Source organism: Serinus canaria, chromosome 4, assembly GCF_022539315.1.
Source record: "Serinus canaria isolate serCan28SL12 chromosome 4, serCan2020, whole genome shotgun sequence".
NCBI classification, from domain to species: Eukaryota; Metazoa; Chordata; class Aves; order Passeriformes; family Fringillidae; genus Serinus; species Serinus canaria.
In genome coordinates, this window is record NC_066317.1 from 3,576,512 (window position 1) to 3,596,278 (window position 19,767).

The 19,767-nt window shown below is 43.2% G+C and overlaps 1 protein-coding gene across 4 annotated transcripts in view; it reads right to left on the bottom strand.

Moving 5' to 3' along the window:
* Positions 1 to 4,572: 4,572 nt before the first annotated feature.
* Positions 4,573 to 19,767, bottom strand: part of SEC24D (SEC24 homolog D, COPII coat complex component) — a 42,343-nt gene continuing 27,148 nt past the window's right edge. For all 4 annotated transcript variants that reach the window (XM_030239543.2, XM_050973315.1, XM_030239542.2 and 1 more), the window contains exons 10-23: positions 19,011 to 19,126; positions 16,584 to 16,708; positions 14,001 to 14,192; positions 13,303 to 13,396; positions 11,386 to 11,502; positions 10,915 to 11,082; positions 10,358 to 10,454; positions 9,606 to 9,751; positions 8,901 to 9,039; positions 8,376 to 8,494; positions 7,529 to 7,708; positions 7,204 to 7,395; positions 6,642 to 6,731; positions 4,573 to 6,245 (exon numbers count right to left, since the gene is read on the bottom strand). In XM_030239543.2, coding sequence (XP_030095403.1) covers positions 6,105 to 6,245; positions 6,642 to 6,731; positions 7,204 to 7,395; positions 7,529 to 7,708; positions 8,376 to 8,494; positions 8,901 to 9,039; positions 9,606 to 9,751; positions 10,358 to 10,454; positions 10,915 to 11,082; positions 11,386 to 11,502; positions 13,303 to 13,396; positions 14,001 to 14,192; positions 16,584 to 16,708; positions 19,011 to 19,126 — 1,916 coding nt within the window. In that variant the 3' untranslated portion in view covers positions 4,573 to 6,104. The remainder of the gene's footprint in view (positions 6,246 to 6,641; positions 6,732 to 7,203; positions 7,396 to 7,528; positions 7,709 to 8,375; positions 8,495 to 8,900; positions 9,040 to 9,605; positions 9,752 to 10,357; positions 10,455 to 10,914; positions 11,083 to 11,385; positions 11,503 to 13,302; positions 13,397 to 14,000; positions 14,193 to 16,583; positions 16,709 to 19,010; positions 19,127 to 19,767) is intronic.

Consider the following 19,767-nt stretch of genomic DNA (forward strand, 5'->3'; position numbering starts at 1 on the left):
TCTTCCTAAACCATTCCAACAGCTCCAACCCTTCTAATCCCGGGGGTTCTCCACCACAGCTCAGCTCAGCACAGCCGGCCCGCGGAGAGGCTCCAAACGCAGCTCCACTGACGGGTCTGAGAGGCGGGGATTCCAGGGAAGGGCTGGGAACGGCCGAGGATGAGGTGTGGAGCCGCAGGAAACCTTTAGCACAGGTACCGAATCCGAAATGGCCACCTGGCAGCAGCGGGACCGCGCCCTCCCAGCCTCACATCCCAGAGGGAGGCACAAGAACATCCATCGGGGTGCGGCTGCACAGCCCCGAGGTGAGCCCCAGACCCCGAGCCCATTTCCCTCCGCAGGCCTCAGAGCTGCCGGGCACGGTGACAGCTCTGCCGGGGACAGGTGACAAACCCGCTCGCAGCGACAGCGGCACAGGCTCCTGGAGCTCCTCCCGCTGCCCCCGGGCACACCCGGCTCAGCGGGACGCTCGGCACTGGGAGCAGCTTGGGATCAGCTTTGCTCCACAGCAGCTCCAGGGAGCTTCCCAAGGCACCCTCGCCTGGAGTCGATCAGAAGGGAAAAGCACGGCCGGGAGGGTCGGAAGCAGCAGCCCCTACACGTGTGGGACACGGCAGAGCTGACAAAGGCATTCCCACAGTGACCAGGAATATTCTTCCCTGCCTCTGCTGTGCAGCTCAGTGCACCTGCCCAGGCCCCCCGTGCTCCCTCAGTTTCAGGAACACCTTCCCCGCCGCTCCAAGGGCCGGGAAACGCCTCCCAGAGCCCCTGAGGAACTCCTCCCTCCCCATCCCTTCCTCTCTCCTTCCTCCAGCGGCTCCTGCCAGCCCAGCCTCTGAGGAACGGCAGAGCCCAGGACACCGGGGGCTCCTGCAGACACTTCCAGACCCGGCTGTGTCCCAGGGCTCTGGGACAGCACCCACAACCACGGCCCCGGCTGCTCCTTTGCTTTCATTGTAAGAAAATGCCACAAAGTTCTCTGTATCGACGAGTGAAACTGAATTCTCTAACTCAGAAATCCCAGCTCTGCTACTTCACATTTTCACAATTTACAGACAAACAGAAAAGCATCACTTAGCTGAACACCTCTAAATATCTCTTTTGTAAAGATACGTAACACAAAGTCAAGAAATGCAGCAGCAAAAGAAAATAAAACCAAATACTTTTGCTAGTTATTTTCCTTTCAACTGTATTAAAAAGTCCACAAAGGTGTTCCTGAGGACACAAAACCATTGAATTTCTTACCTAAAAGTTGTGCAGAGTCACGAATCAGGTGCCTTCCTCCTTTTCGAAGTCCTTCTTCATACTTGGATTCTTGGACAGGATTCCAGCTAATTTTAAATAGAACTACTTACCTGTGGTCACCTCTTTGTGCCAACTCTTAGCTGGCACAAGTACTAACACGCCATCATACACACCCACTATGTACAGCCTTAAATCCCAAAGGGTAAGATTTCACTCTGCAAGTGTAAGCTCTTTAGGGAAAAATGATCTCTCCTTTCTTTTTACCTTCTTATCATGTTCTGAGAACAACCCTTAATTACCAATCATTTCCATAAGTGAATAACCTGCTTTTCCAGCCTGTGACTCTCAGGTGGCTCCCAACCACTGGCTCTCAGCAGGGACCACTGTGTGCAAAACAGCGACATACTAAGGGCAGAGCAAGAATTTACACAATAAACCTTAATTTAACATCTTCCCTTCTCAAAATATAAATGTTATCTGGAAACAGTTGGTTTAAACATTAACATTTATTCTACAGTAAGAAAAAAGATCTCTTGATATTTTCAAAAGGAGAATGTTGTTTCTTAGTCAGCCTTAAATTGTAATTTACACTGGCTGTTTGTTGGAGATTTAGGGTTGGGAGACAATTTGGCAATTAAAGCCTGAGCTATTTTCTAGCTACCTGAAGTTCACATTTCATGAATTAGACAAAAACCTTGCACTTAAAGGACAAGTTGCTGAGAGCACCTGAAGTCTGCAAGTTACCATCGCCCTCAGCCCCCCTCAAACCCTCCCACACCAAATGGAGACACAGAACTGAAACACTTTCATAAAAGCGCCTCTCCTACTGCAAAATAGTTATCACATAGATCACACAAAACCATCAGAATTATTACAGACCAGAAAAATTCCAATAAGTTTGAAGTTTGTGCATTTTCAGAATAGCTTCCTTTCTTGCCCACCTATAGTTCACAGCTATAAAAACCAAGTATCTTTAAAAAAGGCAGCACATACCCGGCCGTGGTGTCACCGTGGTTCAGCCGAAGGCAGAGGCGGTGGATGAGGAACGCTGGTGTGGGAAATCACTGTCCTTTGCACCTTCACCCCTCGTGTCTATCCAAAGCATTTCTATCAGTTTTCCAGTCGCGTTTCAGCGACAAATACAAATAAAATAACAAAACCTACAAAGTCAGTGGGATTTCAGGAACCCCCCTCGGCCGGGGCTCCTGCCTTCCCCTCACGCACACATTGCGAGTCTTTAGAGCTTGCTGATGATTCAGGCAGAAATCATTGTGTCCATTCACACTTAATCACTTCTTCGAGGGCTGTTTTACCACTTTTCGAGCTCTAAACTCAATTATGTATATTTTTCTCCGCACGTCCCGAGGAAATGCCCGCTCTGCTGGGGCTGTAGCACGGACGCAGCTGAGGGCGCTGCGGGAATGGCGGCGATGCCGAGGCAGGGCCGGACGGGCTCGGGGCGGCCTGAAGGGCAGCCAGGGCTTCCACAGGACCCTGGGATTCCCCACATCCACGGCCATGAGGTTTCCCGGGAGGCAGCCCGGGAGCAGAGCTGCCAGGGACGGCAGCTCCCACACCTCGATCCCCTTTCCACACGGACACCGGGAGGGGCTTTTGCCCTCGAGGCTGAGGCGGCTCCGACCCGGCCCGAGGGTTCGGCTCTTTGCAGCCACACCCGCTCCCACCACCTCAGAACCCAAGCTTTCGGCAGTCAGCATTCAAGTATGATGGTTCCTTGGAAAATCCCTCCATCGAGAATACAAATTTTAGGTGAAAAACAGGAGATCCTGAGCAGTGTCACAGAGCCACCTCTACATCTACTGCCCTCAGTGATGCCCATTAGGCCTCAGAGCCGCCCAGGCCCTGAAACAGCAGAACCAGCTCTTTTCTTGTTCCTGAAATGAGTTAAAGTTAGATTAGAGCTGTCTGGACAGGCAAACTTTGCCAGCAAAGTTTGGGATGTCCTTGTTGTTAATGAGTGACTGACCACACACTGTAAAAACATCAGGTCATTTTCTCAGTCCCTGGAATTTGGACCCTATAGAAACAGTGAGTAGAGATGAAAAGCTTTTAATCCCATTAGCATTTTTCAGTTAATTTCTCCCTTGTAACACTTCCAGAGCAAGGGGAGGATAAGGCTCAGAATCACAGAGCTGATGAGTATTTCATTTGCCACAAGTAAATGAAGGCTTAATTTGAGCATGCTCTCCTGGAAGATAAAAAGCCTGGTGAGTTTCTTCCTTTCCACTTTTATTAAATGCATAATGCCGCCTGTCTGATTTGGGCAGCCTGTCTAGACCTTGTCACGTCTCTCCATTTTGGAGCAGGCTTAGTGTCCTTGGATTATCTTGCACCCTGTGAATTCAGTGGAGGATTCAACACCTGCACTGACAAGGTGCTCGGGATGTGTCAGCACCTGGCTTCAGAGGGAATTTAGGTCATGTGTAGGTTATTGTGTGTAAATCAGCCATCAGCTGGAGAATTGTGTGCACTCTCTGTCAGTGCTGGCTGTAAGAAGCTGGCTGGAATGCTGCTGTGCTGGGCAGGGTGGCTCTCAATGCCCTCAGGGGGTTGAGGTCCTTCCCTAGCACCAGTTCCTTGTGCGTTCATAGGAGCTGAATGCTTTGTTCAGAGGAGCGGAATTCAGGCTCCAAACCCGAATGAGCAGTTTTGAGATGACCATGGAAGTTAACTAGCAGTAAGTAATGGAATTAATTTTACAATTTTCAGCTAGTTTTCTATGCCCTGCTATAGATTTTAATATCCCGAGAGCACTCTAAAAAAGGATACATGAACATTTCAGGCCCATTGCATTGAAAAAAAAATCTCTGAATCCTGTGCCTTTGTAAAGATACATTGAGTAATCTGAAAGTGACAGATAAATGAACCCACTCTTTCTGTGTATAGTAGAAAAGGTGTTTTCTCCTTGCAAAATTACCGAAGTTGGTGGCAACTTTATTGCTGTAACAGCAATGTTAACTTAATGTGGAAGAGAGCTGCACTAATCCTTTTCTGTAGGTAACACTAACCAGGCAGGCCAGAGCTCTGCTGCAGTAGCTCTGCCAGCAGGAACAGCTTTGGCTTACCTGAGCTTGGTTCTGAACAGCCCCTCTTTGAGACACTTTCCTTCACTTGGATCATGTCTTCTCACCATGGCCATGGGTGATGACAGCAGCAGAAACACACTGAAAATGCTTGAGGCCATGTAAACTGTCTGTCTTGGGTGTCACAGTAGGAGGTAACCTACAGTGTACCCACTGCGGGGTGCCATGGCCATAAAACCTTGGGAGAACTCAGGATGTACGAAAGAATAAACACACACACAGATTATATTTAATAATTGCTTATTTCTTTACACAAATGTTGCTGGTGTCATTTTACAAATGAAATGGCAATGAATACTTTTTACAGGGTAATGTCTACAGCTAAAAAGTGCTTGTCTTGGCAGCTGAATTCAGGCCGAGGACCGTTTTGTAATACAGCCACTTATTTCAAGAGCTCTTGGTCAATGACGAGAATGACCATATAGATAAGCTGTTGAACCAAAAAACTATGCATTTTCACTGCTTATTGTGGATATTAAATAATTAATAGAAGTAGCAACACTAACATGTTTAAAGGCACTTTTTTCTTTACTGAGGCTTAGCCTTACTTTTGAGTGTTTTTTGGCTTTCTTTGAAACACTATTTAATAACAGCTTTTCAAGCTCGGCAAAGTTCAAACCTCACATTCAGAGGCATTGGTCCTAAAGAGACAGAGAGACTGAAGAAATATCTGAGGTAAACAGCCATTCCAAAGGCTCCGGCTTTCCAAATACTACCTTCAATATTGGTATTAGCAAAGGTTAGTTTTTCAAAGCAGTGACCATTGATTAAATCAGTCATGGGAGAGGAGGTCACTGTAATAGAATTGGTATTAAATAAGAGGCTTTATAGCACCACAAATAACCTTTGGCTAATGTGTCAACTGTCTCACAGCTGATGTGCCACAGAAATTTTGAGGGACAGGTTTTTCTGAGTTGTGCTGGGAATATTCCAGTTAGGAAATGTACTAAATAAAGCCTAACCTGTGCAATTTTGAAAATGTAATTAAGTAGTACGCTAAGCTAATTGCTGCCCCCAAGTGGACAGAATTGTACCATAATAGCGTGACACCATCTGCCAAAGGTGGCAAAAGGATTGTTTGATTACTGTTCTTCCTGTGATCCCTCTCGTTGTTACTTAAGTCCAGTTACAAAACTGAGGCGTTTCTGTCCCCTGGATAACCCTGGCTGTGGAAGGGTCCCTAGAGCTCTACTTCTGTATATAGTAACACTTGTTCCTTCCAAGGAAAAAGGAATTTACTTTACAGAGATTTGCTTCACAGGAAGGACTTTGAAACCCTTCAAACTGAACTACATATTTATTTCAAATCTGATTAAACTCCATGTCCTCACTTAGAAAAAGAAGTGTTTTGTCTTTTTTTCTCCTCTGTACAGATTCTGATCATCTTTCCCAACTCTGACACAACTTATGACTAGCAAAAGGAGTAATTGAGAGTTTTCTAAATTGTCTTTTAAGAAAGGTATACCATATATGCTCTTAAGCATTGGTAGTCTGAAATCTGGCAATTCATGTAGAGAGTCACAACTCCCAGAAGATTAATACCTGAGTGCAGAACTTGCTATTCTACAGCTTAAGAAGTAAGCAGAATACTCAGGGAGAGGTGGGATCAAATGAAACTGTACAAAAAGAGCACAGAAAAGGGTCAGTAAAGCACAGCAGAAGGCCTGGGTCTGCTGGAGCTGTGGGCCAGCCTTCAGCTAAGAACTGTCCCTCCTGCAAAGGCAAAAAGGAACTGAACATTTTACTTGAATTGGCTTAACTGAGCAGCTGGCTGATCTCTTTGTGAATGCACACGAGGAAATCCACATATGAGGCTCCTCCATAAATATTCTTGTCTTCTACTAGGAACTGGCGGAAAAGCATCTCTGGCTGCTCCCGCTGCTTCACTATCATCAGCTGGAAAGATAAGAGATACAGGCAGATAATTTTAGGATATAGTCAGACTAGATGGCAGCACAGTTTTCCTAGATCTCTTAGTGGATGCTCTTGAGGTGGGGAAAACCCCCAAAACCAATAAATCTCCACATTGCAGAAGCTGGAGAGACTAAGGGAATTGGAGAGTGCAGAACAAAATGGTTATCCTTTAAACCTGACTACCTGTGAAAATCAGTCTTGACTGGGAATAAAGCACATTTGAGATACCTGTGCCTACAAATCATGCTGGAACTCATCTACATGCAGGAAGACTCCCAATAACTAAAAAACCTTTTACAGCCACTGGTAAGTTTTGGCAACGCCTGGAACGTTCCTTTGAACAAGTATGAGGAAGGAGTTGAGGCAGAAAGCAGTTACCTTCATGGTGTAGGGCTTTTGGCTCTGGATTTGCTCCAGGATATGTTTCAGTTTCTTAGAAAATGGATTGTCCAGGTTAGGCAGGGATATCTGTCAGAAGGAAGGCAGATTGTTATAGTCCAGTCACATCTTTAACCAAGACTAGCTGCTGATAGTTACATTCTCAGGTACTGTGGATTTCATACTAAACCAGGAAACTCCATCTCTTTCACTAGAAGGTCTCATCTTGAGGACTCATTTTACAGTTTAAAATGATTACTACATGAAAATGCATAATCAGGAAAACTTAACCATTGCAAAGTGTTTTGTTCTAATTTCAGTAATACAGAGTTGAAAAGACTTTTAGAAGATTAAAGAAGTTGTGAAAGCTTCCGTCTTCTTAGTGTTGAGAGTGTCAAAGTGTTCAGTTTTATGTAACTTAAAGCAATCCTGGTGTCTAAACACCTTCTGCTGGATACCTGTTCTTGCTTTTAAGGCTGATGGATGAGAAAAGACCTCACTTGTTTCTCTGAATAGCATCTGGTCTTGCTAAATCCTCAATTCTTAGTCTGCATCTACTCACGGCCTCGGTGCTGATGTGTGCGAAGGACGGCACGTTGAAAAGGCCCTGGATGAGCTCTGGGGACACGCTGGCTCCCAGCCACAGGAACATGCTCAGCCCGTTGGCCAGCAAGAAGGCCCCTCCCTCGGAGAGGCGCTCCTCGGAGCAGCGCACGGCGGCTGGGACCGCGTCACTCTTCAGATCCAGGCTGTGCTGTGGGGCAAAAGACACAAGAGCTGTGGAACTGACTTGAAAAGTAACTACTGAAAGACTTGGTACATCTTAGTGATTCCTTTCCAGGTAAGAGGGGTTAGAAATTAAAGTGAAAAAACCACCCCTGACTCACAATTGGCAGCAGCAGGGGGTAGAAGTAGAGCTGTGTGTCAGCCACCCCCATGGCCATGACCAGCTGGCGGTGGAAAGCCCTCTCGTCGGTGGGGATTTCGGGCCTGCCGGCCAGCACACAGCTCTTCAGCAGGCAGTTCATGTACACGGGCAGCACCTTCATCGTGTCTGGCAGGATCAGCTGAGAAAACAACACAGTTAAAAAGAATCCAACAGAAATTATTTCCTCTATAAGCTGCAGTCGCTGTCTTGGCTGCCGTCATCTCCCTGGAACACTGTTAGTTTTTGCAGCACTCTCTGGAAAAGGAAGGAGAGAAATAGTGGTCCACAATAAGTGGCTCTGGTTTTTGACATATTAGGTCCTCACTAACAATGAACAGTTCACTGCCCAGGCTTGTGGTTACTGGCAGCACCTCTGGGATGGAAAAGCCTGAGTCTTTCTTTGAGTTGAATCACTAAAATGTGACTGAATAAATTAAATGGAAACAAATCAGTCACTCTGCTTAGTGAAAAATTAGAATACTACAACCATCTATAACAACATAAGAATTAAAAATGAAAGCTTTGTGAGTTCATGCGTAATTCCAGCAGGAAGAAAAGGGCTGGCTGAGCTCCTTTGTGTGAGTACAGGCGTCTGTTTCATCAGTGGCATTGCATTGCCTTTTGTTCCAGAACAACTGTTTCTGTGTCCTCTAAGTGCCACCACTGAATCCCACCTGCCATTAATTCTATTTGAAAGAAAAGGACAAGTCTGTCCTGAAATTTTGCTTTCTGGCTCTGCTGATGTTGTGGGGTGGTTGTGCACTTGTGGCAAAGCCTGGGTGGGTAGGACTGGGTGGAGGTTTTACCTGGCTGACAGCTGCTGGGCTGGCACAGTTCTTCTTGTAGCAGGCCAGCATGTGAGCAGTCTGATTCATCAGGATGTCCCTGACTGTCTTCAGGGGCTGGCTCAGAACGGCTTTAAAAGCTACAAGCACAGAATAAGAGTGTGTGTTAAGAAAGACACTCTCTCAAAGTATCTTTGTCTGCTGCTAGTTTCTGATTTTACAGACCTGAGGGCTGAGGCTGCTTTTCAGTCTCTTCTACAGACATCCAAAAACCCCATCAAACCCCCAACACTGCAGAAGGATGTCCATTGCCACTTACCGCACCTGCCCAGTTCTGTGTATTACCTATAGTATTACTTTCATGGCAGTTTGTCTAAAATAGCTAATTATTTGTCTTTTCAATTTCATAATACTTTAGGAATTGCTCAAGCATGGAGCAGCAAATCATAAAAAATTATTTCCCACTAGGTAATCACTTCAGCCCCCTTTCCTTCCCCTTCATCCATACCAAAGCAAAAAGGAAACAGAACTGGGCTGTTGCTGTACCTGACTTAGCAAAGAAGTTGATAAGTGCATCAGTCTCACAAGTCCTGTAGACATCAGCTAACTGGGAGCTGCAATTCAAACCAAGGTTGTGTATGCGGATTCGCCTCTGCCCGCTCATCGATGTGTACAGGACAGCACACTGCAACAGAGGCACAAAGTGTCACCACAGAGCCACCTCCTCTGTGCACACAAGGCAGATGACAACTTCTGCAGCCAGGGCAGCCTGGCAGTGCTGCTGGCAGCTGTAGCACCAGTGTGCCTGTGGTTCTTAGGGACATCTATCAGACATTATAGAATAAGTTATTCATATTAACATCATAAAAAGTCCTACAGTGCATAGAGGGGGCAGTGAGGTTTAGCAATAGAGAGCTGCTCTTGAATAGAGAGATCACAAGGAATGCCACAGCAATAACAATTGCCATATAAGTAGCAATGAATCTCTTAATTAAACTTAATTACAGTGAAATGGAAAAAAAATGAACAGCTGATGAGGTCTCAGGGATTGTTTGGAAAGGATTTGGGTACCCCTGAATAGAACATGCAGCACAGGTGTAGGGGAACACACTTTTTACTAGTGGTGTTATGGCACAAGAGTCTGTGCAAATTGTCCCTTGTTCCCATCACTCTTACACCATCACTTCTCTACTCTTGCTGCAGAAGGTCCTGCTTACCATTTTATAGTATACACGAATTAGGGGTTTTTACCTGAATTAAGGCCCCAGTGTCTTCATTCAGTTTGTCATCATGTTTGAACTCCACTGTCACTGCTTTGTCACAGTCAACTGCTGCCATCTCCACATCCGTGGTGTTGTTCATGTAAATGGCCCCAAAGAAGTCTGTAGCCCTGAAGCCTGCAGCCAGATTAAAACAGAGCATTTCATTTAAAAATGGCAAATTAAATTGACATCACTTACTGGAACAGGAGCCATTTCCCCTCAGGGTTTACAGCCTCAGGAGTCCCAACAAATGTCCTTGCTGATGGCATTTTTGAGAGCTGGAGAAAGGCAAAAGCTGTGACTTGGACACCCAGAGCTTCTGCACTGCTTGCTTGGCTTCTGGGTGTGTCCCTTTCTCTAATAGTTGCATTTGAACTAAGAATGAATGAAAGAAGCTGGATAGACACAGCAATGTCATTTGAGTACAAAAATGAAGGCACAGGTCAGTATCCAGCAGCAACACCTTTTTACACAACTTCCTTGCAGTCACTGCTGTGTGCAGAGTGAGCAGAAGCCTTCAGACTTGAAAATCAGTTATTTAAGGAGGCACATACAGGAAGTACATGTGTGTGTGCACATATATATGTATATAAGTACCAATATAAACGCACACAGCCATGGATTTTGTCAGCCTATTAAATTCATTTTCAAGAGGTACATAATGAAATGAAACCAGCCTGATCTTACAGTGATTTGCATGGCACTACTTTATTTAAAGCTCGTTCTCATGGGTCCTATTACCTGTACTTGTCCGAACCCTCATTGTTGCATCAAATCCCATCTTTTTTTGGATGTCCTTCCTGAGGTCACTTAAGAACTGGGGGCTGTCAGTTTCGAGCTGCAAACACAAAGCAGGTTCAGAGGTTCAACACCCAAGGGCAGCAGCACAGCAGTGACCCAACATCCCCTGCCATGATCCCCATCTCCCCACAGCAAATCTGCTCACAGCTCTTGAGTCTTAAAAAGGATTTCAAATGTGATTGTTGTTATCAGAATCAGGTATATGCAAGTGTTCACCACTCATCACCAGGCCTGAACATTAAGTGGACATTCCTGCACTTAACCTTTCAGCAAAATTTTAGGATGACAACAAGCTTATTACTGCTTCAAGATCCAAACCTGAGTTTGACCTGCCATTGTTAAATTTGAATTTTATGCTGTGGAATAGTTAACCAGGTTTTCAAGACTGACTCTGCTTTTAAGTGAAATGTCCCAGCACACGCTGAAATGAGATGAAAAAAAAACAGCAACCCCCCCAGCTGTTACTATCTGAAAGGCAAGAAACCCACACCACTAACCTGGAAATTGTTGTACTTGTACAGTGTTCCACCAGTGTACATTGTGACAAGGCCCATGGAGGCTACATCCATATACTGATTTGGGAAGAGGAACAAATTCACACAGCAGCCATTGGCCACACAATCCTTGGCTAAGGCCTCATAATTTCCCTGTGGCTGGAAGAGGGTCTGCACAGGGAATACAAAACACAAATGCTATCATATTAGATATTAATCACAACACAAAGGGCCAGATGAAGACAAAAGGATGAAGTGGAAGTTTGAAGTGAGGCATGGCTATCATTCAAAAACATGCTTCCCCCACCCAAGGATACTGGGAACACCTCAGTATGTTTTTGGAGAACCCATCACTACAGAGGCATCATTTAACCAAACACTTCTGTGTGAAAGAAAATAGCTTAAAAAGGATCAATGCCCTGTTAGAGAAATGCAGTGTAACAGCAGTCCCCTCTTGCTCAGAGCAGAAAATACCTTTTCCTTATCTGTATTGAGCAGTTTTTTGTCATCTCTGTTTTTCAGCTTCCCTGGTGCCTCCGCAGTTGGCAGAGAGGAGTGGAAGATGAACAATTTCCCAGCACATTCTGCAGCCTGTTCCAAAGACACCACATTGGCACGTTTATTACTGCAGGGTCAGCGGGCCCACATTCACACACTGGGGACTCAGGGAACAGTGGGCACCTCCTGCAGGCTCCTCTGAGAGCTCAGGAATTCATCTCCAGGCTCACAACCTGATGGAAGAAGCCCTCAGGGAAAAGGGGGCTTTTCTCTCAGGAGGCAGCAGCCCAGCACACAGGTTTGCTGGCTGAGGCATTCCAGCAGCACTTTCTCCTTTCCAACTGGACTCAAGCATTATGCAACGGGCACCAAAATACAAATACTCCAATTGGATCAAAGTAAAAGGAAATGCAGCTGAACAGAATAATTCAGTTCATGCACACTGGTGTTCCATACATTTTCCATCCCTGTAGCAGGTTCCACGTTGAAACCTACACTGCCAAGATGCAGGCACCAATCAGAAATGTTCTCAAAAATATTCCACCTTTCAAAATGAGCTGTGCCATTCTGGCAAAGCCAGCAGTCTCTCTGCTATGGCAGACAGCTGAAGGCAGCACCTGACTTGGAAAATGACTGAAATTTCACCCCTGGTATTTCAAGAACAGTTACTTTTGATCACCAATGACAATTGCTTCAGTTCCTTTGATGAAGAAACCTTCTGCTGGACAACAGAAGACTTCCCAAATACCTGTTTGTCCTCATATGCATGAGGAATTAGTGATACAAGTTTGACAAAATTTCTAAAATATACGTATTTTTAATGCAATCCATTTATTCTTTTTAGACAAGAACTGTTTTCTTGAGCAAAGGTATTTGCAGATTAATAATTCAGAGAGAAAATCCTTACAAATTATACATAAAAATCCTGAGCTAAATAAAATGTTTAATTAAGAGTTGCTTTCTTTTATAGCCATCATAAAAGGCAATTTACAATTTTGGCCCTTACATCTGTTTTGAAGAAGTCAAATATTAGAAAAAAGCATTCGTTGTGCTTTGCAAACATACCTGCTGGTAATATGAATAAATAAGAAAGCAGGTATTAAATCAATATATAAAAACATATTTGAGAAATGTTAATTTTTGTTCTGACAAATTTATGAACTCACACTTCATGCATTATTCATACAAAGCTCCCAAATCAACTATTTTAAAGCACCACTGGCTGTGCTCTGCCCCTACAAATCTTGTGGTGAACTGGCAATGCTCCATGGGAATGTCAACACTTCAGGGGATGTCCCAGACAAACAGAAAGCAACTGGGGAGCACCTCGTGCTGTGGATTTCCTGCCAGCTGTATCCAAGCTGGGAGAACTTGTCAGTTAAAGGAAACCCTCCAGCCAGGGCCTGATTCGATCACAGACAGTTATAAATATTCTGTTTTGCACAATAAGTTTTGCAGAAGCAAGAGAATAACCAGAGCAAAGTCTGATGTTATTATTATTATTATACTGACTTTCCTGCCCTTCACTTGTGCAAGGACTCGCTATCTGTGCAAACACAAGAGTATTGATTTGTTCTGCTGTGGTAACTCAACGCATCTTTATTTCTCTCAAACACCAAGCAACAAACTGACTCCTGTTCCTCATCTTCTCCTAAACATTGCTCTTACAGACTCTGGTGACTGACTTCCCTCAATAAGAACATCTGGGAACAGATGTTTTTCTTGTCAGTTTTTATTATGACTACAGTGGTTGGAAGGTACTGTTAGAATAATGGAACATTAGTGCTGGAAACGCTCAATGACCTTTCTTCCCCTAATTTCCCATTGTGATGGGACTGGCTTTTAGCAAACCTGATTTCAAGCTGCTTCTCTGACAGAGAGGAATGTTCTAACCTTTAGTGCCTCCATGCCAGCCTGGATAACCGGAGCAAAGATGGTCTCACTCTCATTAGTGTCTGCAAACAGCTCTGGAATCTGGTCCAACAAGCTATGAAAGAGAGAGGATCAGTGTCTCAACTGGTCAGTGTAAGGTAATCCCCAAACACACCTTGTCTTCATACACGAAGATGCTGATCATGAAAATTTACAGTGCAAAAAATAATACAAATTTTCCTTGTTCAATTTCTTAGGATCCCAGCCAGAATAAAAGAAAATATGCATTTTTTTATTTCCATGAGATGCATTGTTTCAAAGCTTGTAACCTAAAGGAACATGCAATAAATAAAAAAATAGGTAACCATTAAGTAATTCTGGTGTGCTGTAAGGACTTCAGAGTCCTAAGATCATATCCAGGTGCACATCATGTGCATTGCAAGAGGGAAAATACCATGTGGCTCAGAGCCTCACCCCCCTCCCAGCTCTGAGGCAGCACAGCTGAAAGGTGGCTTACACCTGGCCTACATATCCTTTCCAGTTTGGCACTGGAAGGGCATGGCTATTGCTTTTTCTTTGCCTCAGAGGAGCAAACTCAGGGCTTGAAGCATCTGCAGGCTTCTGAAGCATTTCAACAGACACCTGCATGCCCACAAACCCAACTAATGCACATCACAGGCATTGACATCTTACTCTCATCAAGTATAATTGTACTTTACTTGGTAACAACTGATCGGGATTCCTCAAAGTCAACAAGGAAGCCATCCAGCAAAGGGACAAAAACTTCTGCCACATCCGTGACCACCATCATCTGAGGCTGAGCTAAGCTGCTTTTTACATTGAAGAAGTGGAGGACCTTGTTGTAAGTGACAAAACCAACTCGAATTGCTGACGATTCTTCTTGCTCTTCTCTGTAAGACAAACAAAACCCAACTGGTTATAATTCTGAAATCCTGACGGTGCAATAAAAGCATCCCTTTGACATGCAACACTGCTCTCTGGTCATTATCTGTAATAAGCACGCAAACAACAACCAAGCAGATGTAATGGCCTCAATCTTGGCCTTAGATTAAATTCAAACACCTTGATAAAATCACCTGCTCTATTGTTTACTCTTTTAAAAAAGATAATAAAGTTACATCAATGTTGCATCCCAGTCAAAAATCCCAAAGATAAAATATAAACCATGCTGATGTCATAACATGGAAAAGAAACAACAGCACAATTAGTTCTGGAGCTTGATGAGGACAAAGTGCTATTCAATCTCGATACATACACCACTTTGCTACTTCAAAGAGAAGCATCCACATCATCCCAGTCCCAAAGGTGTTACAGACCAGGTGTGTGGGACCTTTATTCCAGATATTGCTCTTACCAGCGTCAGTCTGCACTGCCCCACTTCCATCAAGTTCTATCATTGTTTTAAGGGTTACCTTTAAGCAGCCAATTGTCTCTGTAGCTCACACACTAGCTAGTTTTGAAGACTCACAAGGAGAAACCCGACCCATATGCATAGAAATGCATTCAAATGCTTTTTTTTTTTAAATTATATACCTAAAAATCATAATTGCACAACTCATTACTCTGGTATTTTGAACTCATTTCTAAACACATTTCTACAAACACATTTCTCAGCATTTCTCAAAAGACAGTCAGAGAGCGGATTCTTGTTTGGAACAAAGGTTTGAAAGCATCTGCTCTAAAATTTCAGCAATTTTTTTTTTCTGCACAGATTTCTTTGGTACCCCAAGTCCTTCCTCTCAAAGATACAAGCTCAAGGTGAATTCCCTGCCGAGGGCTTTTCCCTCATGTGGGAACAGCAGAATATTTCTGCTGGTGTCTTTGCCCAGCAATGGAAAAATGAACACTCAGTGACCTCTGTGTCTAAGCAACACAGTAAAATTTTCACCATAGATTTTGATGGATGCCTTATGTTTGTCTTCTTTTAAGTTAATATTGCTTAAGCCAACAGAAAAATCTGAGGAAAATGAAGGGCCTGGCTTTCTTTTTTTAATTACTTTTTCCAGTACACATGAAAATTTGGACCTAAATTATTTCACTATAGATCTCTCAGAGTGCTGGTGAGAAGGATGAGTATGTCTCTTTTTTGATATGGATACACTTGCTTTCATTCCACCTCTGCTTGCCCCATTCAAGTTTCCAAACTGCCAAATGCTTTTTGTTATTCCACTCATGCCTCTTATTCTCTTCAAAGTCATGACCAATCCTGATGGAAAACTCTGAGATATGTCCAGGATAATATCAAACACTTGTGTCTCCAGTGTAATCTTCAGTGAAAAACTACTTGAGAGATGGCCTTACATGGGCATCTGATAAAATAAACCCCCACCCTGGACTGGAATTTCTTTCCGGCGCAGGGATCCCAAAAGGCCATAAGAAAAAAGATTTTTAACATATCCCAGATTGCCCCAAGGAAGTCATCTTCCACCCTTACTCACACTGCTCTCTTCATTTCTTAAGTCTGTTCTCCCTCTGCAAGCATTGTTATTTAGAAAGCATTTTCTTTTTGGATGTTTTTATAATATGCCTTTCTATGTAGACAAGAAACATCTTGTCTACTTTATTTTTCAGTCTTCCACTGCTCTCATTTCCCTACATGTCTGTGTTATTTGAACTCGATTAAAAACTACATTAATACACTAAAATTTACACTAAGATACACTAAAATAATACACTATCAATAACACTGATGAGAAGTAACACTGCTGCTGTGTACTTCAGGCTCACAAAGCACATGTGGTCTATTTCATAAAATTGTTGCTGCCTGCAAGATTTTTTCTCTCAGATACAAACCAGGACACAAAAGTCTCACACTGCAGCAAGAAGCCTTAAAGTCTTGCTAATTAACAGTAAGCCAGCTAATTAACAAGCCACCAGCAGTGTGGCTTTAGAGAGACTGGCTACTCCTGAGTATTCTGGTTTGGGTGTTCCCCTGTTTAATTCAATGAGAAAAGCAGGGCCCAGCAAACACAACTGCTGCCAGTGAAGTGGAAGCTATGAGCTGTGACTGAGCTGATAACACCACTAGAGTTCACTGCAAGCAAGGAAAAGAATACAAGCACCACATGCAGAAGCACGGCAGATTCTTTCTGTTCATACAGTAAGCCCAGACGTCCAAGCGTGACAATCACCAGCAGTGTTAAAAACTAACGTTTGGTCACTATCACTCAAAAAACTCCTGTTGTGGAAATTCTGACATTACCCACAGCCTGGGTAACATGCACACCTGCATGGGCAGTGCAGGACAGTGAGTTAAGCCAAGCACACTAATGCCTCTTTACCTTGGAAGTTTATCTAGCAGAGTCTTCAGTTCATCACATATGAGTTTCACTAGGCCACTCTTTATGTTTCTGTATGATACATCAATCATGAAGATAAAAGCCGGTGGTTTAGGAGGCTTCTTGTCCTACACAATAAAAAGACCATTCACAGGGGAAAATTAGACAGTGTCCTGTTATGAGGAAAACATTTAGAGGTGGTACCATAAGGCAATGCAAATACAGTGATCACTTGTTTGAAAAATGCTGTGAATCGTAAATAGTAAAAACTGCAGAGAGCTGATACATATTGGGTAAAGTCCAGCCCTGGAATAGAACACTAACACTGGAAAACAGCACCCTAATGGAATAAAATATCTAAAGGTAACAGTTCATTAGATAAGATAAAGCACCAACTTTTCTGCTGTTTTAAAAAATTTATATTTTGGCTTTTTTCTGTACTCCTGTTTTCCTTAGGGAGTTCCTCTCATCCACAATGTAAGTGGCACACAAATTGTGCCTACACTGACACAAGTCTCAGTAAGTAAGAAAAAGTAAGAGGAAGGTTTGTTTTAAAAAGAAGTAATGCCAAGAGATGTTAATACAAAATGAACAGAGCAAGAGTAAACCTCACACTCCCTAAACCAGGTTTTCTTAATTCCCATTAAATGAGCAGTAGTTATTACTTGGTGTCAAATTCAGGACAGCTTTTTCATTACAGTTTCATTTCCTTCATATAGAGCTCTGACCTCTTAAACAAATTATACTTGCTAAACTAAACCCTATAAAAATTCCAGTTAAGAAAAATTAATCTAACCCTTGAATTATGACTTATCCCTAGTTCCTGGCGAACTTTAAACCGAACTGAACATTATACCCTTGATCTCACTCATTTGACTCATGCAAATCAGGATTAATTCCAGCGAACCAAAACCAGGCAGCATTTTTCAAAACTGTTCTGTTTACTGTACTTGGATTCAGAAACTGCACCAAAAACTGCTTCTAAACTCTTGTATCAGATCAGCATTTAGAAAGAATCTCTAATTTCTGACAAATATATGGCAGAAACACAGAGTTGTACTCTCACCACATCCGCTTAGCAGGAGTGCAATAATGCAAACCAGCTGGGATTTGTTAACATTCTTTTTAGCTGTTCATCCTTGTCATTTGATAAGCAGAAAAGGAAATGACTTCTCAGTTCTGGTCTTGTACTGGATTTATAAAAGAAGGGAACCACTGCAACTTGGAGCCAAATGAAAAGTGCATTACAAAATAATGAGACATTTAATGACTTAACATTTCCAGAGTGTTATTTTGTAAGAGATTTCTTTTTTGTAACATTGCACTAAGTCTGAGGATGTATCCTTGTAGTAAGCAGGCAGACCAGACTGGATAACCTGCAGAGGAAATTCCCTGGTTTAAGATAGGTGGCAGAGGTTGAGGCTTCAGAATTTGATGGAGCTTCAGTGGATGTACACTGAGTGTCCCACACTGTATTTCTGCAGCATCCCACCACAATTCTCTCCTGCTTTGGGGTTTAACCCAGGTTTCAATCAAGTCTTATAGTTTAGCTCAGAGATCTCACTGCATTTTGGAGCAGTACTCTATTGAGCAAGAAGAACCAAACCAAGCAGAACCAAACCTTTTCATTTTCTTCATACCAGCAATAATTTGATGGTCCAAAGAAGATATTGGTAGCTACTCCAAGATTTTGTATGACCCAGTTGTCTTTTCTAACCTTATGATGGCCTCAGCTCCACTCACAGGCAAAACATTCTGCCTGATTCCAGCAAGAACAGAAAAATGTGTCCGTGCTGCGGTCAGATCAAGTCACACTTGCAGTTTTGTAAAATGAGCTGAAGTTTGAAAAGATTGAGTAATTTATGCTTTCAGAAGTATCAAATAGAGTTCTGTAACAAAACCAACTACAAATATTTAGAGTAACATGAGTGGGCTCTGGATTGAGTTGTTCAGTGAGTTGATATTAAAAGAGAGAACCAATTCCACTGTAACTTATTGGTCAGAATACTAAGAAGACTCTTGCCAGGAACAGATTCCAAGGTCAAATTCCCTTGCTAAGGTTTTGGGTATTAGGAAGGCAATTCAGGCATGTGTTGGTCTTCAAACTCAGTAGAAGACAGACATCTAAACTGGAACAATGCACTAGAATTTCAAAGATATCCCCTGAACAGTGCAACATGCTGGTAAACATGTGCACATGTCTCACTTAAAGACTGGTGATCCATGATTTTGCTGCACTGCTTGTTATTCTTTCTTGCTTGTATCACGTTCTGCAGCACAAAAGAACAAACCATTGTATTCTCCACACCTACCCATTTTTCCTAGAATGCTCCTGGAAGCTGATATGCAGCTTACAAGTGCATTTCCTCGGAGGAGCTTGTTTGTTTTGCCATAGCACTGTACAGTGGTTTGCACACTGGCAGTACTCACTCGGCAATAATCCAAAGTAGCCACGTATTCATAGGATCCCAGGGACAGCTCAGGCCTCTCATAGTGGTCTATCCGTCGGCCCACGTGGTCCAGGTGTTGGAAGAAGAACGGGGGGACTACAAGCCAACACAAGAACAGGAACAACCATTTAAAACTGGGCAAAGAGAGGAACAACACAACAAATCCTCCCAGCAGATGTGGTATACTCCAAAGCAGTCAAAAATCAAGGGGGTTTGCACCAACAATTTACACAGAGCCAGTCTTATGGCTCCTCAACGAATACATACTCAGAATGCTTATTTTTCACATTTTTGCCTGTAAAAGTGCATGTGTGTGTGAGTGAGAGGAATATCAACCTAGTTTCTCAGCCATTTTTAGTCCTTATCAATGATTTTTTTGTTTTGGTAAGTGCTTTCTGACCAAGACACTGTAGTAATACCAGCATGATTTAAAATGATACTGCAACTTAAATGTCTTTCTTAAAGTGCTCCCAGTGCATCTAAATTTCCCTTTATGAGAGTTTAAATTGTTAACAAACGATGAAATTTATTATCTGCTATGCCTGCACAAACATTAGAGCTCCAGGCAGCAAAGCAGTTGGAGGGAATCTGACAAGGCTCACGTTTCAGAGTTGAAAAGATGACTGTATTAGGGAAAGCACCATACCCCTGTGATCCAGCTGAGGAAATCCAGCTTGATACACATGGCTAGAAAGGCTAGTTCTGGCAAAGATCTGGGATTTCGCCAGGAGCACAAG